The sequence below is a fragment of the Lepus europaeus genome, chromosome 14 (genome assembly GCF_033115175.1).
Source record: "Lepus europaeus isolate LE1 chromosome 14, mLepTim1.pri, whole genome shotgun sequence".
In the NCBI taxonomy this organism is placed as follows: domain Eukaryota; kingdom Metazoa; phylum Chordata; class Mammalia; order Lagomorpha; family Leporidae; genus Lepus; species Lepus europaeus.
This window is the reverse complement of record NC_084840.1, coordinates 36,576,737-36,600,747: the sequence shown is the minus strand read 5'-3', so window position 1 is coordinate 36,600,747 and position 24,011 is coordinate 36,576,737. Positions and strand designations below refer to the sequence as shown.

At 46.6% G+C, this 24,011-nt stretch overlaps 1 protein-coding gene across 7 annotated transcripts in view; it reads right to left on the bottom strand.

The window, feature by feature from the left end:
* MIA3 (MIA SH3 domain ER export factor 3) overlaps positions 1-24,011 on the bottom strand; it is a 74,069-nt gene that overhangs the window by 22,484 nt on the left and 27,574 nt on the right. For 5 of the 7 annotated variants that reach the window (XM_062210384.1, XM_062210382.1, XM_062210383.1 and 2 more), the window contains exons 3-6: positions 22,865-22,951; positions 16,898-19,718; positions 14,429-14,590; positions 11,119-11,270 (exon numbers count right to left, since the gene is read on the bottom strand). In XM_062210384.1, coding sequence (XP_062066368.1) covers positions 11,119-11,270; positions 14,429-14,590; positions 16,898-19,718; positions 22,865-22,951 — 3,222 coding nt within the window. Of the gene's footprint in view, positions 1-998; positions 1,208-11,118; positions 11,271-14,428; positions 14,591-16,897; positions 19,719-22,864; positions 22,952-24,011 lie in introns of those variants that run through there. The other 2 variants (XM_062210388.1, XM_062210389.1) reach the window with 2 other exon arrangements.

Sequence of the window (24,011 nt, the reverse complement as noted above, 5' to 3'; positions counted from 1 at the left end):
TCAAGCCCTCCTGCTTCCAGAAAGATAGGATACCAGCAGTCTCCTATTTCTCCTTTGTCTTGCAGTGCTTTTCAGTATTATAAATGTAAACGCGTTTAAACTGAGAATATTTGAATATTTTCAGTTCACAGTACATAGGCCCTACCACCTCACCCTGTGTGATACATTATTAGAATCCCTTGGATCATACTTTTCTGTTGGGTAAGTTGACTTTTAACCACTTTAAAAAACCCACATAAGTGATTTAAATATCCTATGGAAATTCAACTTTTATGGTTGCAAATAAAACCAGTATGATGATAATGAACAATACCAGTAATGCGTTATTCCGCTATGATTTTAAATCTTACTTCTTCTACTCTACGTGGTACAAAAGCAACGAGAAATGCTGACTAAGTTCAGGCAGTTCTAGATAACTGGTCTTGATAAACTGTTCTGAATTTCACTCTCTTCTATAAAACTCAGCGCCTTAATTCTAAAGGTTTTCTCACATGCACGAATTAAGCACCTGCCTGCTCTGAAAACAATGGGGACATTTAAAATGGGGTGAGAAAAACGGTATTTGTAGATTTTTAAAAGTATGTCTTCCGGTTCTGCAGAGTCAGTTCAAAAGAACAAGCAGGAAAACCATGGAAAAGGAGCGCGTGAAGGACCCGGTGCGGGGGCTGGGGGAGGGTCTGCGATGAAGAGATTGCAAAGCACACCAGGTCACTGTCACACTGGCCTCACTCGCCAACGACGCCCATGGGGCAGAGACCTGCAGGGGCGCCACGCTCTGTGTTTTGATCATGACAGCACACCGGAAGGTAACACGGGACCTATCACTTCCTAAGGGCTCCACAAATAAAAAGAACCAGCGATTAAAGCTTATCAAATAGACTCTCTCTCGGGCCTCCGTGAACGGCACGGCCACGGCCGGGCCGGACGCGCCCCCACTCTGCCGCTCGGCCGCCCGCCTGCCACAACCCGGGTCCCGCCCCGGCCATGGGGACCGTCACCTCCAGGAGCTTGGCTAAGAGGGCTGCGTAGAGCACCGACAGGGGTCCCAGCAGCTCCGGGTCCCCCTGGGAAGCAGTGACAGAAGGCACAGTGGCAGGTACTGAGTCCATTGTGGAGGCGACGTTTCCCCGCGGGAAGGCACGGGAGCCCCCTCTCGACGCTTCCGCCTTCGGAAAGCACCGGCTCAGAGGGGGGGCGGGTACTGGGAATGAACTTGGCCTTCCCCGGCCGAGGGCACGTTCCCCCCCCTTAACGCCGCCAATAAAACACGTCATCACACACGGCCCTCTGGAGGACGTCAGCACGCTGACGCAGGCCGGAGGGCGGAGCCAGAGAGGAAGAAACCAACTGCCCGGGGGGCGGGGAAGAAGAGCGGAGGAGCTAGCGGAAGAAACCAAGGCAAGGGAGGCGGCCAAGGGAGAGGCTCACCCGTCGACGGAAGAAGCCGGGGCAAGCCGCCAGGAGGAGAGCAGGGTCTTCGTGCCCTCCAGAGCTGCAGCCTGTGATCCTGGGGTCCTGGGACACCAGGCAGCCGCCCCACATGCTTCCGGCTGCCGGCGCCCGGCCGCCTTCCGCCCACGCCAGCCCTCTGCTCGCTCCCCGTCGCCAGCTTCTCGCAGGCTAGCCGAGGACCCCCGGAGCGAGCGTGTCTTCGTCGCCACGACCCCAGTGGGTCCGGGTTCTAAGACTACTGACTTGTGGGGAGGAATAAGGAATGCTTTAGAAAGCAACATTCTAAACACAATGGGGAGATTCGGCGTGGGGTGAGAAAAGCGGCATCTAGATCCTTGAAGGGTCCGGTTCCGCCGGGTCAGCTCAGAAGAACAAGCAGGGAAACCCTGCAGAAGAAGAGCACGGAAGGACCCGGTGGGAGGCAGACCCGCGGTGCAGGCAGACAGACCCTGGGGACGAACAGAGAAGCCAGAAATAGACTACTGCGTCGCGCGCTGGGGGTACGATAAAAAAAGCTGCAGAAAAGCAGACTTTTAAATTAGTGGCATTGACATACTTAGGACAGCCATATGGAAAATGATAAAAATTGGATCTTTTCGTCATTGTTCACAAGGATAAATTTTCTAATAGATAAGAAACTTGAATGTAAAAAATGAAAACAAGTGCTAGAAAACATGGAGTGAATTTTTCTGTGTAGGTATGTGTACTCATAAGTATTATGAGTGGGCAAAATTATGTCTCAATATCCAGAGGCAACAAAGGAAAATATTTGTAAACTTGATTACTTAGAATAATTTGCCCTACTCCTTGGCTTCCCCCCCCAACACATACAAAAGCAAAATAAGCAAAATTTGACATTGACAACCTGAGAAAATATATGTAACATATTACAGACACAAAATAAATGTTCCTGAAATACAAAGAGCTTTACAAATACAAGAAGAAAATGGCCAGCAAACCTAAGGGAAAATGGGCTGAAGAAACGAACTGATCTCAGGCAAAGAAATACAAGTAGCTTATAAACATGGGAACAGGCTCTGCTTTGCTCAACACAGATACACATTAAATATACACTGGGATATCATTTCTCACTCACATTGGCAAGGTCTGAGCAATTGACAAGAGGCTGCTGGTGAGAGCATGTGGGGGAAACAGCCGCCCTTAACACGTTGCTATCATTGTACAAAATGATACAACCTATGTGCATGAGAATTTGGTAACATCTCCCAAGATTACTCACCTGTTTACCCACTGACTGACAACCACTTCTAAAGATCTATCTGGCAACACAACAAATGCTGAAAAGATACTCAGATGAAGGGTCTCTGTGTGTCTCCCTTGCTCTCTGCCATTTTGCCTTTCAAATAAGTAAAAACAAATCTTAAAAAAAGACATATGCACAAGACTATGTCATTCCAGCCTTATTTATAATAACAAAAGGCTGGGAATAACCAAATATCCATCAATAAAAGAACTGCTGAATAAGCCAAAGTATACCATGAAGCCGTATGTAAGAAATGAAATAATTTTACATGTTTGCTAGGGTATAGTTTCTTAAATACATTTGAAATAAGATACAGAAAAAGTATTTATAGGATAATACTTTAATCAAGTGAAAGACAAAAATGATTTTTTAGAGCCTTAGGGTAAAACTGACATGCAATAAATTACAGGGACTTAAGTGCGTATATTTTGACATGTCAAACTGAAACCATCATCATCAAGACAATGAACAAATCCTTTAACCTGTAAAAGTCTCCTCAACCCCTTGGTAACCCCAGCCTCTGCTCCTAGTCACTCCTCTTAGCTCCTAATCCCCAGGCAGAATTTCTGTCATGATAGTTTGCATTTTCTAGAGTTTCACAGGCACAGAATAATACATCATGTAGTCTTATTTTCTCTGGCTTCTCTCATTCGGCTTAATTTGAGATTTCATCTACACTGCAGTATGTATGTGGGTGTCTGTATATGTAAGTTCATTTGTATTGCTAAGTAAAATTTCCTTTTGTGTTTTTATCTATATATGTATATACAGATATATCAGTTTATCTGTCACCTATTAATTTCTTTTGGCTTTTACAAACAATTCTGCCAAGGACATAGATGTCCATGTCCTTTTATAGATGTATAACTTTCTCTTGCGCAAATCCTATATGGATGCTGACCCAGAAGAAGCTCATGGCTCCTGGCTTTGGCCTAGCCCAGACCCAGCCATTGTGGCCGTATGAGGAGTGAAACAGCTGATGAAAGATCTCTCTGTCTCTCCCTCTCGCTCTCTGTATCTCTGCCTTCCAAGTAAATAAATCTTTAAAAAAAAAAAAAAAAAAAAGGTAGTCCTACCACTTTACATGTCACCAGCAGTGTATACTTTCAATTCCTGCTTATCTTCTCCAACACTTGTTGTAATCAGTCTTTAATTTTTTTTTAAGATTTGTTTTATTTATTTGGAAGGCAGAGTTATAGAGAGGCAGAGGCAGAAGCAGAGAGAGAGCGAGATCTTCCATCTGCTGGTTCACTCCCCAGATGGCTAAAATGGCCAGAACTGTGCCGATCTGAAGCCAGGAGACAGGAGCTTCCTCTGGGTCTCCCACATTGGGGGGCTGGGGCCCAAGGTCTTGGGCCATCTTGTACTGCTTTCCCAGGCCATAGCAGAGAGCCAATCGGAAGTGGAGTAGCCAGGACTTGACCCAGCCCACATATGGGATGCCGGCACTGAAGGCACTGTCTTTACACACTACACCACAGCACCGGCCCCATCAGTCTTTAATTTTTATACATTAGTAAGTGTGCAGTGAGTGATGACCTATGGTTTAAATTTGCATTTCCCTGATAACTAATGATACTGAGCATTTTAAAAAGTTTTATTTATGGGGCCAACGCTGTGGCACGGCGGGTTAACACCCTGGCCTGAAGTGCCGGCAGCTCATATGGGTGCCAGTTCGTGTCCTGGCTGCTGCTCTTCTGATCCAGCTCTCTGCTATGGCCTGGGAAAGCAGTACAAGATGGCCCAAGTCCTTGGGCCCTTGCACCCGCGTGGGAGACCTGGAAGAAGCTCCTGGCTCCTGGCTTCGGATCAGCACAGCTCTGGCCATTGTGGCCAAATGGGGACTGAACCATCAGATGGAAGACCTCTCTTTCTCTCTGCCTCTCCTCTCTCTGTGTAACTCTGACTTTCAAATAAATAAATAAATCTTTAAAAAAAAAGTTTCATTTTTTTATTTTATTTTATTTTTGACAGGCAGAGTGGATAGTGAGAGAGAGACACAGAGAGAAAGGTCTTCCTTTTTGCCGTTGGTTCACCCTCCAATGGCCGCTGCAGACGGCGCATCGCGCTGATCCGAAGCCAGGAGCCAGGTGCTTCTCCTGGTCTCCCACGCGGGTGCAGGGCCCAAGCACCTGGGCCATCCTCCACTGCCTTCCCGGGCCATAGCAGAGAGCTGGCCTGGAAGAGGGGCAACCAGGATAGAGTCCGGCGCCCCGACCGGGACTAGAACCCGGTGTGCCGGCGCCGCAAGGCGGAGGATTAGCCTGTTGAGCCATGGCGCCGGCCAAATTTTATTTATTTGAAAGGCAAAATGTTGGTCTACTCCCCAAATGCCTGCAACATCCAGGGCTGGGCCAGGCGTAAGCAGGAACCAGAAATTCCATCTGGGTCTCCCATATGTGTAGCAGGGACTCAAGTTCTTGGGCCGCCATCTGCTGTCTCCCACGCTATGCATTAGCAGGAAGCTGGTTGGAAGCAGAGGTGGGACTTGATCCCAGGCATGCCAATATGGGACACGGGTGTCCGAGCAGTGGCTTTAACAAGTACACCACAACATCTGTCCTATACTGTGCTTATTTGCTAACTGGATGCCTTCCCGGGAGAAGTGCTATTTTACTGATTGTATGTGTTTTAGCAAGTTTTGGGTGTTCTTTATATATTCTAGATTCAAAACCCTGATCAGCCAGCTTCCTGCTAATGTGCCTGGGAAAGCAGTGGAAGATGGCCCAAGCACTTGGACTCCTGCACCTGCATGGAAGACACACAAGAAGCTCCTGGCTCCTGGCTTCAGATTGGCTCAGCTCCAGACGTTGTAGCCATCTGGGGAGTGAACGAATGGATGGAAGATATCTCTCTCTCTGCCTCTTTATAACTCTGCCTTTCAAATAAATAAATCTGGAACTCCATTCAGGTATCCTATGTGGGTTCAGGAGCTCATGCACTTGGCAATCATACTGCTGCTTTTCCTGGGCATCAGCAGGGAGCTGGATGGGAAGTGGAGCAGGCAGGACTGGAACTGGCACCCACATGGGATGCTGGTGCTGCAAGCACTGGGCCACAATACTGGCCCCAGAAATACAGTTGTTTTTAGATGCAAATCTTTACTTGGCAATCTTACTAAACTCATTTATTAGTTCTAATAGCTTTTCTATAGGTTCCAACAGATCTAATGTATAGACATTCATGTTGACTGCCAATAAAGACAATTTTTCTTCTTCATTTACAATCTGGATTCATTTCATGTCTTTTTCTTGCCTTAGTGCACCCCAGTACAATGTTGAATAGATGTGTTGAGAGTAACTTCTTTGTTGTGTTTCTGAGCATGGGGAAAAGTATTCCATTATTCAATATTAAGTATGATGCTGTATGATGCTATGTATGTTGTTGTTGTTGTTTTGTTTTTTTTGACAGGCAGAGTGGACAGTGAGAGAGAGAGACAGAGAGAAAGGTCTTCCTTTGCCGTTGGTTCACCCTCCAATGGCCACTGCGGCCGGCGCATCGCACTGATCCGAAGCCAGGAGCCAGGTGCTTCTCCTGGTCTCCCATGCGGGTGCAGGGCCCAAGCACCTGGGCCATCCTCCACTGCCTTCCTGGGCCATAGCAGAGAGCTGGCCTGGAAGAGGGGCAACTGGGATAGAATCTGGCGCCCCAACCGGGACTAGAACCTGGTGTGCCGGCGCCACAAGGCAGAGGACTAGCCTGTTAAGCCACGGCACCAGCCTACCCTCTGTTATTTAACTAGACATACCCAATCTCAGTGTGAAGAATAGCTGATCATAGGTTTCTCCTTGGAGAAGTATCCAAGTCTTTAAATAAAGAACAATACAGTCAGACTATCACCATTTTTCAACCTTCATGGATCTAGTCAACGTCACCAATGACTAGTAGCATCCAAAAGGGGGGATACCCAGACATTACATGCCTCCTGACAGAAATACACAACATCTCATCTTAACTGTTCTTGTCAAACAAAACTGAACATGACTGACTACCAATCCAACTACCCACTCTCAGGAAATAGAAATAACCAGAGAAACATGGTGCACCATAACAGGAGGATATTGTCCACAAAATTCAGACCAAAATCTGCCCTAGATGCCATACAAACATCTTTTTCTCCATAACTGTATTGCAACAATAACAAAAGGGAGAAATCTATAGAGTAACTGGTATGACTCCACCCACTGAAAACAATTAGAACACTGGACAAAACATATGAAAACACTGTTTTTCAGATATTGAACAGGCAGCACACACCTTTGAGACCTGAGAGGAAAACAAACAGGTGAGCCAGATGATAACTCGCTCTCTGCCTGCAGGCGCCATCCAGACCTCAGCGTGGGGAGCCACAGCAATCTCACCAAGGAAGTGGAGATCAGCTTAGAGAGTGTGAGGGGCTTGACACATGAAGGGAAAGGCACCAGAGAGAGGAGGGCTACTGAGAAAAAGAGAAACCTGCCAGGAGGTCTCCATCCATTTTGGGCTGAATCCTAAGCAGTACTGTGTCAGCTAAGAATCCTCGAGGATAGGCAAAGAACAAGCGAATAAGAACAACCAGCAGGGTGTGAGAAGGCACGGCAGCTCGTCAGCAGGAACTGGCTATGCAAGAGGACACGGGAGAGTGCTCAGCGAATCAATCAAAGCCACAGACATGCGCACCAGAGTGGCTGAAATTCAAGACTTGTAATACCAAGCATTAGCAAAGAAGTGCAGCCCGTGGAAGCCTCATAAACTGCTGGTGGAGTAGGAAGTGGGGCAGCCGCTCTGGGAAACTGTCTGGCAGTTTCTTGTAAGGGAACACAAACACCTTCCATGGTGGCAACTTCACTCCTATGTATGCGTCCCTTTGCACTGCCATGGACATGAAATTCTACCACAGCAAAACCTAACATCCATAATTATATATCAGTGGCTGCCTGGAGCAGGTAGTGAGGGAGATTTACCAGGAAGCTTCAGGAGTGAACGTTTCTGAGTGAAGGAAATAGCCTGTAGCCTGATTAGTTGTTTTTACATAAGTGTGAACACTTGCTAAAACCTGCTGGGCTCTACTCCTAAAAATGGGTGCATTGATTGTATGTAATTTATCTCATTAAAGTTAACTTAAGATACATATCAACCTATTACAACATTTGTACCTCAACAAGAACCTACTTAGGATAAGAATAATTTTTAAGAGGAGGGGGAGGGGATTCTGAACATGCCAAATATTGGATGACTGGAATGAATTACTGTTAATGTGGGTGCTGGGTCAAGAGTTCATCACACAGCCTTTGCTTGTTGGAAATTTCCATGATAAAATGTTATAAAAAGAATCCAGGTGTAATTTCACATACTTAAAGGATTACTGGGTAGAAAAGGAATTAAGATTCTATAGAGGAAACAAGATGGAGGAAAATTTCTTGTCAATGTAAGAATGAAAGGGTTGACACTGTGGCACAGTGGGTTAAGCCTCTGCCTGTGGTAACAGCATCCCACATGAGAGCAATGGTGCAAGTCCTGGCTGTTCCACCTCTGATCCACCTCCCTTGCTAACGCACCTAGGCAAGCAGTGGAAGATGGCCCTACTCCTTGGGCTGCTGCTACCCACATGGGAGACCAGATGGAGTTCTTGGCTCCTTGCTTCAGCCTGCTGTTACAGCCATTTGGGAAGTGAACCAGTAGATGGAAAACCTCTCTTTCTCTCTCTCTCTGCCTTTCAAATAAATAAATAAATAGATCTCTAAAAAACAATACAAGAATGAAGTAGAGGAACATGTAGCCTTGTAAAGTAGATGCCTTTACTGTAGGAACTGTTGATGTACAAGCCTCATAACTTCTTGTCAGGGTACAGCAGAAGAGATCACTGCAATGAGCAAGAAGTTTGATGAGTAGTCCTCTAAGGTCTCTTCCAACCTTAAGATTCCACTATTGATCACCTATCAATCTAGGAATCTGACCTCTGGTACAGTTTTTCCAATTGACTCACAACCTGTTACTCCCCAATCCTAAAAAAATAATTACCTACAGCACTTGATACTTCACATAAACATATATTCTCCATTTCCCCAATGTTCACACAGATTTGATAAGCCCTTTTCTTAAGCCTTTCAAAATTCAGAATTACACTTTATATTTCTTAGAATCTTTTATTTCTAGCACAACATCATATATGTATTAGGCCATCAAAATGGTTTTTGGACAATCCCCATTTTTTTTTTTTAAGATTTATTTTCTTTATTTGAAAGAGAGTTACAGAGAGAGGTAGAGACAGAGAGAGAGGTCTTCCATCAGTTTCACTTCCCAAATGGTCACAGCTCCAGAGCCAGGAGCTAGGAGCTTCCTCCAGGTCTCCCACAAGAGTGCAGGGGCCCAAGGATCTTACACTACTTTCCCAGGCCACAGCAGAGAGCTGGATCAGAAGAGGAGCAGCCGAGACTAGAACCAGTGCCCATATGGGATGCTGGCACTGCAGGTGGCAGCTTTTCCCGCTATGCCACAGCACCGGCCCCTGGACAATCCCTTTCAAGTGAGCACCTTATAACCTGTGCTTCTCTTTCCTGACATTAAGTCCATGTCTTCTCCTCTCATGCTAACCACAGTGCACATCCCTACAAAAGTGTGTTTACCAACCCAAGCCAAGAAGAGGGCTCTATGCACATCTAGAAATACAGTGAAAGGGGGCCAGCGCTGTGGCACAGTAGGTTAATCTTCACCTGTGCAGCCAGCATCCCCTATGGGCACTGGTTCAAGTCCCAGCTGCTCCACTTCCAAACCAGCTTTCTGCTATGGCCTGGGAAAGCAGTGGAGGGCGGCCCAAGTGCTTGGGGCCCTGCACCCACGTGGGTGACCTAGAAGAAGCTCCTGGTTCAGACTGGCACAGCTCTGGCCATTGCAGCCATTTAGGAAGTGAACCAGTGGATGGAAGACCTCTCTGTCTCTCCCTCCTTCTCTCTATAACTCAAATAAATCTTAGGAAGAAAGACAGCCAGACACTGAAGAAAGGATTCCTCTGCCAGTTGGAGGCTGTTAAATATTTCAAGTGATGATGATCCATTCTGATTAAGTTCTGAATTTGGAGGCTGCCTTGATCCCTAAGAGTGTCACTATTCTAACTGTATGGATCGTACACACTTTCACCCGGGTGGCTGTCACCGTCATAAACTACCATGGCGGAGAGCACTAGCCTGAACTTCCTCTATTACTCCCATCTTTGTGGCCAGGCCACAGAATTCCCTGGGGTACTCCATGTCCACATGTGGCCCTCTGATCGTCCAAATGAGAATTTGGTGAGGGCTGAAATCCCACCAGATGCCAGGCACTGCACCAGACACTTGACGTGATCAATTCATTCTATTCTTACAACAGTCTGATTTGGTATTATCTACTTTGTTCAGATGATAAAGCTGAGGTTCAAAGTGTCAAAGGTTAGTAATTTGCCTAGACTTCTAACCCATGACTTTGGAATTTGAAACCAGGTCATCCTGGCACAAAATCAATACATTTTACGGAACAACAATAACAAGAGAAAATCCCTCTTGCCTACGCAAGTCTTGAAATAACAGAACCTAGAGGAAACCACCTTTGTTGAGGAGGATCGTTTCTCAAGGGCAACCTGGGCTCCAACTGGTGAAAGTTTCTCATTCCCTTAATTTATCAAGACAAGTGGTCAATGGCAATAAATACCACAAGGGGGAGCTAAATCCTAAAAAGCTTAGCTAAACAGAGAGCAGATTAAATGTCTCGCTCTTTAGAAAGATCAGTCTGAAAACTCTGCTTTAAGCGACTCTTTCTAAGAAACAGATCCATGGACAGTAAGACAACATGCATCATGGCACCATTTCCTGCGAGACTTGCCTCTGGCTCCCTCCAACAGGCCGGCCCCCTCCTAGCTCCGCCATTGCACACCAGCTACTCACACTTGGTGTGCATCCCTTTTCTTCATGACTCCCTTTCCCCCTCCCAAACTACATGTCAAACTGCCATTTGAACTTCAACTCTGCTTAAAATGTCTCAGCTAACTTTGAACCTTATCTGCCATCCTCTCACCACAACAAACCAATTTATCCAATCATTCCACCATCAGTTAAACACTTTGCTCTCTGCCCATGTCACATGAGGTTTCAAGGGAAGGTCTTAACCTCCCAGCCAGCCTAAAGGGTTCTAAGGGCAAGAACCATGGTTTTTTTTATTTGTTTGTTTTTTGTATAGGTGCACAAGTGCCCAGCCCTGGCATACAGCAAAGTGGGATAAACTGACAGAGGTGTGTTAAAGCCACACACCTGTGGCTCATTTCAGAGGCCCTCTTCCAAGGGATCAGGTGTCATTACCATAAAGACATTTTAAGGTCTTCAGCATGTGCTAAAATCAACTTAAAAACTGTAATAGCCAACATGCTAGCGGAAGAACCCAGGTGGCAAACTTACCGTGTTAGTTACATAAAGCACGAATGAATAGGTTAAAAGAACTGCATTTTCCAAAGGCGTAACGTGTGCTGGCTCCTCCACCTTTGCCTCCAGTTGCTTCTTTGCATCAACAGCATTCACAGGAGTGCCTTCTGTCGTAATCAGCCCTAAAACTGAGGGGAAAAATGGCTATTTTACTTTGTGGTTTAGAGTAAGAAGGTTCCTCAGTTTAAATATTTATTGAGTGCCCAGTAAATCTAGGGCCTAGAACATGTGGTCCTAGAGGTAAGGATGCAGAGCGGAAACCTGCACCTGAGAAGCACCAGGGACACCTGGGAAGATTCCCCTGTGAAGGTCATTAATGTCATTCTGTGGTGGAATGTAAAGGATGGGGCAAAGAGTTTGTTCTTGATTCAAAGGGCAGAATGTTCTCGAATTCTGAAAGTTTTTGAGCAGAAGAGTAACAAGTCTTAATGGTACATGACTCATCTTCAGCAAAAAGAAACTTTTTGAGTTAAAAAAAAAAAAGTGGGCCGGCGCCATGGCTTAACAGGCTAATCCTCCGCCTTGCGGCGCCGGCACACCGGGTTCTAGTCCTGGTCGGGGCGCTGGAGTCTGTCCCGGTTGCCCCTCTTCCAGGCCAGCTCTCTGCTATGGCCCGGGAAGGCAGTGGAGGATGGCCCAAGTCCTTGGGCCCTGCACCTGCATGGGAGACCAGGAGAAGCACCTGGCTCCTGGCTTCGGATCAGCACAATGCGCAGGCCGCAGCGGCCATTAGAGGGTGAACCAACGGCAAAAAGGAAGACCTTTCTCTCTGTCGCTCTCTCTCACTATCCACTCTGCCTGTCAAAAAAAAAAAAAAAAAAAAAAAAAAAAGTGGTTTAGAAGAATTACAAAAGAATGCAACGTCCTCTGGAACAGAGATCTCTGACATGTCACACCTCCTCCAATTAGCTGAATTCCTCTCTGTGGCGACCTCTCCTACACCATGACTACTGGGACTGTGGGGGTGGGGTGGGGGTGTTAGCCCAGTGCTGTGGAGCCCCGCACTGCTACAGGGTTATGGTGACAGCTATGCTCTCAGACCAGAACCTCTCAAAACACAAAACAGGGCCGGCGCCGCCGCTCAACAGGCTAATCCTCCACCTGTGGCACCGGCACCCCGGGTTCTAGTCCCAGTCGGGGCGCTGGACTCTATCCCAGTTGCTCCTCTTCCAGTCCAGCTCTCTGCTGTGGCCCGGGAAGGCAGTAGAGGATGGCCCAAGTGCTTGGGCCCTGCACCCGCATGGGAGACCAGGAGGAAGCACCTGGCTCCTGGCTTCAGATCGGCACAGTGTGCCAGCTGTAGTGGCCATTTGGGGAGTGAACCAATGGAAAAGGAAAACCTTTGTGTCTGTCTGTCTGTCTGTCTGTCTCTCTCTAACTCTGCCTGTCAAAAAAAACAACAACACAAAATGGTACGAAATGATCATGTCACCATACTGGACAGACAAAACAACACTATCAGCTGCTTCTGATGTATTGGTAGGAGCTACACAAAAATGAGGAAGCTGTTGATTGCATTATTGGGGCTGTATTTTTCTTTTTTTTACTTATAAAAATAACTTTCTCATTTCTCACTGGATGGGTACTGTGTGCTGGGTGCTGTTGGTTCACAGCGGACTATTCCACACTGCCAAGTTCAGTACTGCTTCCTAGAAGCCTAAAGTATAAACAGGCTTGTATGTAACTATCTTCTCAAAGTATTTTTAACTTTATTTGTCATATCCAGATAGCAAATCAAAAAAAGAACCAAGTAACACTGTATTCTATTTAGGGGAATGGGAAGTAGGGGGGTGAAGTGGAGGAAAAACACAGAATTTATGAGTTTTTGAGCTGTAGTTCTCACATTTTAGCCTGCAGCTCCTGGGCTGGTGTTGTACAGCAGGTTAGGCCACCGCCTGCGACGCAAGCATTCCATGGACGCCAGTTTGAGTTCCAGCTGCTCTACTTCCAATCCTGCTCTGTGCTAACATGCCTGAGAAAGATGGCCGAAGTGCACCTGGGCCCCTGCAACCCATGTGGGAGAGCCAGATGTAGTTCTTGGCTCCAGGCTTCAGCCTGGCCCAGTCTCCCCATCCCCTTTCTCCCTCCCTCTCAGCATGTGTGTGTAACTCTGCCTTTCAAATAAATAAATAAATAAATAAATGGTTTAAACAAAGAAGAAGAAAAATGCATTGGGGGGACATTTGGCACAGTAGACAGTAGTTAAGACATTGCTTTGGACAGCCATATCCCATATTGCAGTGCTTGGTTTGAATCCTAGCTACTCTGTTTCCCACCCATTAGCTTCCTGCTGATGTGCACCCTGGGAGGCGGCAGATAATGTCTCAAGTACATAGGTCTCAACCAACCACAGGAGACCTGGATTAATTTCTAGGTTCCTGGCTTCAGCATGGCATTGCCCTGGCTATTATAAGCTTTTGGTGACCAAAACCAGCATATGCAAGCTCTCTCTCCATCTGCCTCTGTCTCTCAGAGTATGTATTAACAGGAAGCTGGAGTCAAGAGCCTGGGCCAGGTATAGAAATCAGTTATTCCATGGAAATGGTGCTGTGTATAACAGGTTAAGCTGCAGCCTGCAGTGCCAGCATCCCATATGGGTGCCGGTTCAAGTCCCAGCTGCTCTGCTTCCAATCCAGCTCCCTGCTAATACACCTAGGAAAGCAGCTGAGGATGGCCTGGGTCCTTGGACCCCTGCCATCCATGTGGGAAACAGTGGAGGTGCCTGGCTCATCCCCAGCCGTTGTGGCCATTTGGGGAGTAAACCAGTGGATGGTAGATCTCTCTTTCTGTATCTCTGCTTTTTAAATAAACCTGTAAAAAAGAAAGAAAGAAAGAGAGAGGGAGGGAAGGCGGGAGGGAGAGAGGGAGGAAGGGAGGGAAAAAAAGAAAGGAAAGGGAAAGGGAGGGAGGAAGGGAGGAAGGAAGGGAGAAAGAGAGAGAGAGAGAGAAAAAGAGAGAGAAACCAGGTACTCCAATAGGAGACTCGGGCATCTTAACTGATAAGCCAAATGCTTTCTCCAAGAATACTATTTTAGATTAAAATTACCTACAAAGTTAGTGACAGCCAAATACTGGTATGTAGCTCAGTCACAGTTTTGGGGCTCTCTCCTATTTTCAATCTCTGTCTTAATGTCTGCTTCTCTCCCAAAAGGTTCTAGATTTTTTTTCTTTTCAATTTGTATGTATCTATATCCCCCTCCACCATTTCCTACTTCTGCCAACCAATCTCCAAGAAGGTCTTCTTTAGGACACCTCTTCTTTGTAGGGAAAAACCAGTAAGCTTTACCTGGGTCTGAGTCCTTCTCAGTAATCAGTTCCTGTGACTCTTCCGAGACACGTGTGTCCCCAGTAACGGGCTGATCCAAGTGGCCAGGCTCTTCGGGAACCTGCACAGTAAGGTCCCCTGTGCTCTCTTGTGGGAAGTCATCCTCAAGCGGCGGCTGCATCTCTGCAGGGGAGAAGGCGGCACTGGGCTAGCACTGCTTGATGACACTGCCCATTCAGCTGATTCCACAGACCTGCCTCCCAGCCAGCACCCAGCACCAGGGCTCTCATTGCCCCCCTCTGTGCACTGGCATCCCATGGAGAACAACACGGCGAGAAAGGAAAAGTTTCCAATTGCCTGTAGCTCTTTTAAGGGACAAATAATCTACATACTAGATAACGCAGCCTTGATTCCAAAGCATTTCATAAATTAAAAAACTTGTGGTGAGGACGACAACAACTTAGCTTCCCTTGGCAAACTGACAAACGCTCACACAAGTAACTGCAGAAGAGACTGCAGTCAAGAGCAGCCGCGTGAAACACCTGCCTTGTGCAGAAAGAACACGAGCTCTTTCACACAAGCACACCTGCTTCACAGAGCTGGCACAGGGAACGGCATGCCACACAACGGCAGCCTGCTCAAGGGTCTTTCAAACATTTTCAAAATAGCTCAAGCAGTCAAAAAGAGTGAGCCCATCTCCCTCTCTAAGAGACTCAGGCCATAGTAAAATGTGATCCACAGCAAAGATTAATTTCTTTGTGGCCTCGTATCTTACCCTGATCATTCTTCAAGATTTTGCATTCTTATCCACAATAGATCTATTTGAATTAATAGAAAAGTGTCCTCCTGTCCAGTACTCAGAAAAAAATCAGGGATCTGGTATTGTGGTACAGCAGGTTAATCCTCCACCAGTGATGCCAGTATCCCATATGAGTGCCGGTTCAAGTCTCAGCTGCTCTATTTCCAGTCCTGGCTGCTCCACTTCCTATCCAGCTCCCTGTTAATGCACCTAGGAGAACAGCACAAGATGGCCCAAGTTCCTGGGCCCCTGTTATCCACGTGGGAGACCTGGATGGAGTTCCAGGCTCCTAGCTTTGGCTTGGCCTGGTCCCAGCCATTGTGGCCATTTGGGGAGTAAACCAGCAGATGGAAGATCTCTAACTCTCTCTGTCTCTCCCTTCTCTCTCTGTAACTCTGCCTTCCAAATAAATAAATAAATCTTAAGAAAAAGAAAAAAATCAGCACTCTGAGGAAACACATTCTCTAGAGGCTTTGTGTCTCCCCTGGTACTCTGCCATCCATCCTCAGAGCAAAATGCCTCAATCTGAAACATAGGGGTGCAGATAATAGGACATGGAACTAGGAACCAAAAAGCTCCAGGATATTGCCTTGGAGTTGATTCAGCAAACATCTAGGAATGGCTGCCACATGTCAAATGCTGTTAGAAGGCTCCTCCCCCTGCTTCCAGCCTTGGTGAGCCTGAATGCAAGCACCTGGGGCCCAGAGGCAGTTAACTGGGATAAGTGACTGCTTCCAAGAGGCTACAGAGAAGTTGCCATTCACAAAAGTTAAAAGGTACGGCACTGGTTTAAAAGTCACACCAGGGGCTGGCGCTGTGGCATACTGGGTAAAGCCACCACCTGCAATGCCCACGTGGGAGACGTGGAAGAAGCTCCTGGCTCCTGGCTTCAGCCTGCTCCAGCTCCAGCCGTTGCAGCCATTTGGGGAGTGAACCAGCAAATGGAAGATCTGTCTCTAACTCTGCCTTTCAAAATAAATAAAATAAATCTTAAAAAAAAAAAAAATTAGTCATGCCAGTCAATCCCTCCTTAGAGGACAGCTATCTCACAATTAAGAAACTGAGTTCAGCAGGTGCTGCAGCTCACTTGGCTAGTCCTCCACCTGTGGCGCCAGCATCCCGGGTTCTAATCCCGGTTGGGGTGCCGGATTCTGTTCCAGTTGCCCCTCTTCTAGTCCAGCTCTCTGCTGTGGCCCAGGAAGGCAGTGGAGGATGGCCCAAGTGCTTAGGCCCTGCACCCGTATGGGAGACCAGGAGAAGCTCCTGGCTCCTGGCTTTGGATCGGTACAGCACAGGGGCAGGGGGACTGAGTTCAACAAAGCCCTTTCATAATGGTTCGTGAAATCTGGGCCCTGTTAACAGGCCTACTTGGTGCATCCTTGTTTGTATCTTCCCATTTAGGTTCTTACAGGTTTCTGTTGAAAATGCTAACCAGTCTCAGCCACCCTAAGGGAAAGCGGAGTGAGAAATCCTTTTCCACGCTTTAACCCAAAGCAGAGAAGGCAGGAGGGCCAGGGGCCCTCCTTGCGTGGGCCCTCTGCTTTGGGCACAGGGAAGCTGGGAACAGAGCTTTACAAATAAGATAGGAGCACTGCAGGAGACAGCACACACACGCACATGCACACGCACACACACCGGCCCCAGCCTGCTTCCCCTGCCCAACATGATCAGACCATGGGCAGGAACCCTACCTTCCGCAGGTCCATGCCAGCCTTCCTCGAAAGGCAGTGCTGTTATCAGCGGGGCTGTCTCCTCGGCCACGGAGTGCTTGTACCTGACAAAATAGATCAGGTCTTGAATGTCATCCAGCACGGCTGCCTCTTCGAAAATGTTGTTTTCCTTTACTCCCAGGTCTCTATTTTCGGTCACCCGAGCATCGAGCATTTTCTCGGCTTCACTCAAAATCTGTGACTCGGAGGCGCGGAAGACCTTGTCCAGGACTTTCTCCACGTTATAGGGTAGGCTCTCCTGCTGGGCTGACTTCAGCTTCGATGACATTTCCTGGAGCATGGCTTCCAGCTCCCGGACATCAAAGTACTTCTGGAAGCGCTGCAAAGACTGCTGTTCTTTAAAGAAGCTGCTTATTATAGGCAGGTCCTCGGCGCGGCCACCGGGCCCTGGCTCTGCAGGAGTCTGTGGACTCCAGCGCAGCGGGTCATCTTCGGGCTGCTCAGGGAGAGAGCCCTGGCCTTCCATGTCCAGGAACTTCCCTACGTCCTCGGGGTCCTCTTTTGAGAGGTCTCCTCCCCCAGGATTCTCCACGAGCCCCGAGGGCTTCCAGTGCTCCTGGGGATGGTCTTTTTTCAGAAAATCAGCATCTTTATTCTGAAACACGTGGCCTAACTCCGGAGCCTGGGTCTCCTGGCCAGGAAGGTCATTGACTTCAGGGGGGCTCTGGGCTTGCTCATCTACCAGGGGGCTTTCTTCTTTCACCAGCCCTATTCCGCCTGGTTCCATGCCCGTCCTGTCTACTCCTGTGGCTGCAGGTTCACCTTTTCTTTCAGTCTCCAAAACTGCATGAGTGTCTTGCTTGTTTGCTTTAGTTTGGGGATCAGGCTGAACAGTCCCTAAAACTGCTCCTCCAAGCACCTGCAGATTGACATCTAACCTCCCGTCTGGAACCCTAGAGCCTTTTTCTTTAGACTGCTCTGCACTCAGAGCGTTTTCATCTTCCAGGAGTTCTTCGAACCAGTAGTCATCTTCCTCGGTGTCTGGCTTTTCAGTCGGGAAAGCTGGTACTTCTGCACTATCAGTGGGGTCTGTTTTTCCCACCCCCTGGGGGCCCTGCATTGCCTTGTGATGAGCCACCTCTGTTTCTACAGGGTCCTCTTTGCCCTCATCCCCAGAGAGCCTCGTCTTCTCATTCGCCTGCTTGATAACTGCGGCAGCCACATCTCTGTCTTGTTGCCAGGAAAAATTTCTTCCCAGAGGGGGAACCTCTTTTCCCAGTTCCCCTGGCAAAGCCATTCCATCTGGAGAGGAGAAGCTGGGTTGATCCTGAGTCTTCACCACTGCTTCCTCTTTAGATTCCTCCTGCTGATGCTCCGCTGATGGCGAGTGTAGTCTGGATTTATTTACCAAAACCTCTCCTTCCTCCATACTCTCCGTGGACGTATTACGCTGAGGATCACCCAAGAGTGGTGCTACGGCTAAGGATTCCTGTTTGTTTGTTTCTTCGTCCATTTGGCTCCCCAGAGCTTTGGGTGCAGATTCCTTGTCTGAGCCACCTGCCAAACTCTCCCCAGGTCTTTCTTGGTGGGGTGTATCTTTTGAAATGAGAATGGCTACTTCTTTTAGGTCATTCTCTTCGTTACCGAAAGCTGATTTTAGTATGTCTTTACCCTTCTCAGCGGCTGGCAAAGCGCTGTGCTTGCTGCTCTGGGCAGGGCTACCCACAGCCACCCCTTCCTGTTTCTCCTGCTTCTCACGCTCTGATTCTGCCTCAGTTTGCTCCAGGGCCAATGTGGATTCCTGAACTTTCTTCCCCTTGTCTTTAATGTGAAGCTCAGTGTGCGTTTCTGGGTTCTTTTCATTATTTGTTTTAGGCACTTCTGTACTCAAAGGGCTGTCTTCTGCATTTACAGGGTCAACAGACTCTGTTGCTGATCGTGGTTTCACCTGTTTGCTCTCTGGGCCTAGGGTACCATCATCATCTTCCTTTTCTTCCTCTGAATTAGAACCCTCTAAATCCGCTGGACCTGGCTTTTCCTCACCTCCTGTGACGATAGAGAAGAGGGTATCCCCCCAGTCCGTGAGTATATTCTTATCATCAGTTCTGATGCCAGGGGGCAGAGTTGCCTCACCCTTGTGCTCTGTGTTTGAATACTGTTCTTTACCTGTTGAATATTTCTCAACTCCGGGCTTCCCTGGATCTTTCTCATCTTCTCCGCTCGTGAAGGTTAGCAATGGGAGTGCATCAAAATTGTCGCTATCGTCCTCCTCTTCCTTCTCCACTGTGTAGTAGTCGTCATCCAGCTCGTCATCGAAACCATCTTCTAATGAGGTAACAAGCCGGGTCGTCTCGTCGTCAGAAACCAGGGCATCAGCAGTGGAGCCAAATTTGGTTTTCAAGTCCAGAGTCATTTCTTTCTTCAAGAGTTTGTATGCATCCATTGTCTCCTGTCCGCTGGAGCCCTGAGAACTATTGCTGGTTTTGTTGTTCTCACTTTGATCTTGCAGCATTTCCTCAAAGGGTTCAAACGAAGATGGCTCCCCCTGAGCAGCACGCGCCTGAGCGGCTGCAGGGAGGGGGTTCTTCTGAGCCAGAAACGGGTCCTCGAGATCCTTCGTGCTTTCTGAGGACACACTTTCATTTGCCTCTGCGTTGGCTTCTATGGGTTCCCTTTCCTTAGATACTTCGGGAACTTTTTGCAGGAGCTGGGACGTTTTTTCCATAGTGTTCTCAGAATCTCCAGCTGCAGAATCATACAAGTCTAAAAATCCTAAAAGTTCCTCTATATTATAATTATCAAAATCATCTCTTCCCCCATCAAAACAAACAAAATCTGTGTCCTGTAAAAGAAAGACAAGGAGGTGTCAATAACCAAGTGTCACAAAAGCAAACTCTGACTTATGCTAGTGACAGAGATGGCCCCAAATTCACGACTGGTCCGACTTTGGGCAGTGGACCATGGGCTCCAGGAGCGTGGGAAGCTGGAACCCCGCTCCCCCCAGTAACACTCCTAGCTTCCCTTCATGCTCCTCTTCGGGAGACGAATGACTCAGGTGACTGGTGAGTTTGCTTTCTGTTTTCTGTTTGAGATCTGCTGGAGGGAACACAAACATTCCGTTCCTCCACGCTGTCAGTTTTATGGAGACAGTCCGCCTTAGAGAGGCCCCTGCTGGGTAGCTCTGGCTGTACTTGGCTATGTCTGACTTTTCTAGACTGTAGTGTTAGAAGGCACGGTATTGCTGCAACCTTGAGTCATAGTCTCCAAAATCTCTATCGATAAGTCATGAGTGACATTTTGGCCTCCATCTGCCCAGCTCCTGGGTCTCTTGATTTGTTGTGAGCAGACCGAGGAAAAGTGAGGTGTCCTTTATTGGGCTCTCCAAACCCCAGAATCTATGCCTGATGTTCTGGAACTCTAGTGCACAACTGTCTGTCCAGCAGAAGCTGAGGAGCCTCTGGTTTCTCTACTGTTGCGTCCTGTACACCGTGCTTCTATACTTTGCAGTGCACCCAGCAGACACAGGCAGAATCACCACATTATCGGGCTCGGTCTAAGTCTGCATGGATTTCTAGCTCGTATTTTCCTTGGATTGCAAAAAATAAACCAATCTAAGAACTACCTTAGTGAGAAACAGGCACACAAGAAGTAAAAATGTAAAGGGGACAAAGAATGACCTCAAAGCGGGGTTCCCCACTTCACTATTACCAGAAAAGCAACTCAAAAAGGTATGTATCGGCAGGATATACACCTTACTCGAAATCAGGGCTCCAGGCTGTCACTCAGATCTTCTCTCTATAAATCTAGATTCTCTCACCCCCCTCCCTACCATCGCCACTAGTAAGCAAATTGGCATGCAAGGAGCCATAAACTGGGCAAAAAGTATAAAAAAAAAAAAGTAATTTCTTCTCCTAACTAAACCTTGCATTCTGCAGAGATCCATCCATTGCAGGAGGGACGCACAGTTTCTCTTTCCACCACACGCATTTTGGGGCCATTTTCTTAAACTGAAGGGAAGCATGCAGTGGGAAGTACAATGAGAAGGCAGAATCCCAAACAGGTGAGGTCTCGGACCTGTGAACCGCTATCTCACACTCACATCCCAGGCAACCTCTCCATCAGCAGCAAAACTCAACAGGCAATGGGGCTCACTTTATGGCCCCTGGGGGTGTCAAGGAATTCAGAGAACAGCAATAGCAAAGAACCACCCTAACCCAGCCACTGGCATGCTCTGCCAGGTTTTTAAATGCTCTGCTCACAGGTTTTTAAATGAAAGTGGACATCAATGATTCCAGAAAATAGTCAGCTGCAATGAGGATTCTAGAACACAGTCTCCTTAGTCACAAAACCATTTTAAGTTAGCATAACACAGACGAAAGCAGACATGCTTTACAGAATGTGCAATCAGTGTCTCATAGATTCGAGACTGGACCTCACTTGATTCCTTCTTCCAAATCACAACATAACCACAATCCCTTAAATCACTAGGGTCAATGATAAGAAAATCCTCAGGGCTGGTGCTGTGGTATAGTGGGTAAGCCACTGCCTGCAGCAAAACATCCGCCATGGGTGCTGTTCAAGTCCCAGCTGCTCCACTTCTGATCCAGGCTCCCTGATTTTGATGTGACTGGGAAAAGCAGTGGAGAACAGCCCAAGTACTTGGGTCCCTGCAGCCATGTGTGAGACCCAGATGAAACTCCAGGCTCCTGGTTTTGGCCTCGCCCTGCCCTGGCCACTACAGCCACTGGGGAGTGAACCAGTAGATAGAAGTTATCTCTCTCTCTGCCTTTCCCTCTCTCTGTAACTCTGCTTTTCAAATAATAAATCAAAAAAAAAAAAAAGAGGGAAAAAAAAGGAAGGGAGGAAGGAAGGAAGGAAGGAAGGAACCCATCCATCCTCATAAGTTTGTACCCAGTATACAATCTAGAGTTTGATTAACCTGATTTCTATAGTTCTCATATGTCTAGTAGCTGTTCAGTGAGTAGTTTTCAAACTGAGCATTCTCTTTTTGCTTGTAAAGCGAAATAATTTCTCTCTTTAATAACTATGTACAGGGGATGGCACTTTGGCCCCTGTTAAGCCACTGCCTATGATGCTGGCATCCCATATGGGCACTAGTTTGAGTCCCGGATGCTACACTTCTAATGCAGCTGCTTGCTAATGCACTTGGGAAAGCAGTGGAAGACGGTTCAACTCCTTGGGCCCTGCCACCTATGTGGGAGAGCCAGAAGAAGCTCCTACTAGCTCAGGCCTGGCCACTGCAGCCATTTGGGGAGCAAATCAGTAAATGGAATATCCATCTCTCTCTCTCTCTCTCTGCCTTTGAAATAAATATATATATTTTAAAAAAAGATATTGATTTCCTATTTTTCACATACATATAGACAGAAAATCCTATATATGAGTATACAGTTTTGTATTGGATATCTGCTTTGATATATCAGCAAGTGTCAAATTACAACATAATCTCCTTAAAATTCTTTTTCTCTCAGTTTTTACTTATTTAGTCAATAAGCAGAGAGAAAGAAAAACAGAAAGAAAGAGTTCCCATCCATTGGGTCACTCCCCAAATGTTCACAATGTCCCCCCGCGAGGGCCAAAGCCAGGAGCAGGAAATTCAATCCAGATCACCCATGTGGGTGTCAGGAACCAATCTTCTAAGCCCTCACCTGCAGCCTCCTGGAGTGCGCATTAGCAGGAAGCTGGAGCAGGGTATAAAACCCAGTTCCAGTATGGAACTCAGGAATCTTAACTGTGTCTTACCTGCTAGGCCAAACACCCAACCTCTCCCTTAAATTCTTTCCCAGCTTTTCTTTCCTTTCTTAGAGATAGTCTGATTCCAAATTAAAATCTGATATACAAATATTAAGATTGCTTTATCTCTCCGATTAGAATACCTTCAAATTTTCAAAAAAACTTAACTAAATGCAACTGATAAATTTATAAGCCGATTTGCAACTGAGACCAAAAAAAGAAATCCAAACTTACATCTGCTGGAATTCGGAGCTCTTCTTTGGTGTATTCATGGACTACCTTGATCAAATCCTTTGGAAAATATCCAAAAATACGCCCAACCTATAAGAAAGAATGGTTAAAAGGGACAAACATTAATCAAATTCTGTATAAGAAATATAAAAAGAGTTGATACTTTTTAGCAGTGACAGGAAGTCTACAGATAGATACAGGTAGGTAGATATAACCAAGGCAGATAGATAATTGCTATTATAATTAAACTGATTATTATTCCAATAGAATGAGTTTCTAAACCATTGAAGTCTTCTTTTTATATCTAGCTTAATTCCTAACATAGGTATACAAAGTTAGATTTTAGAAGCAGATAAAATACCTGCATATAAGATCATAAATGTGTATACTTAAAACTACGCAAATCAATGCTGGTTTGAAGCTTTTCAGGAATTTACCTGCACATTTCATAGTACTGTTCATAAACCAATAGTTAACAAGTCTTTCTTAAACCAATAAACAGCCATGGATATTAGTAAGTAAAAATTATGTAAAGTTTCTGAAATGTTCGACCACTACAACAAATATACATATTTATTGATATCATGTGTTACACTTTTTCAAAAACTACATTTACAGGTACTTAGGGAAAAAAAAGTAATACATACGAATGGCCACACCAAACTTCAATTTCCCACAAACGACATCCTCTACAGAAAGTGATTCATGCCTTGTCAGCACTAGTGTTTACCACGTGCACACCTTCAGCTAAAGTAGAGCATGGGTGTCCTCTTGAGAAACACACACTTTTACCAGCTACTGTGTGGAAGACAGCAGCCAATCTCTGACCCAACCATTACAGGGGACTGAGATGGAAACCAAACATACGAAAAGAAAGAAAAAGGCCGTCTTATCACTGACTGAAACATTCTCATTCACGAGTAGTCTTGTTCTACTTGGAACTCTCCGGAAAGTCAGTGCTGGCAGAAGGACACTGCCATTAAGATTAGATAAGACGGGGCAATTAAACTGGCAGATAAAGTCTGTAACTCTACAAAGTTTAAAACAAAGAAACAGACAAACAAAAACCTACAGAATGAAAACGAAGAATCAGGTACAAGAATCATTTTAAAAGCTAGGGAGAGAGAGTTTTTTAATTTCCTAAGTGTAG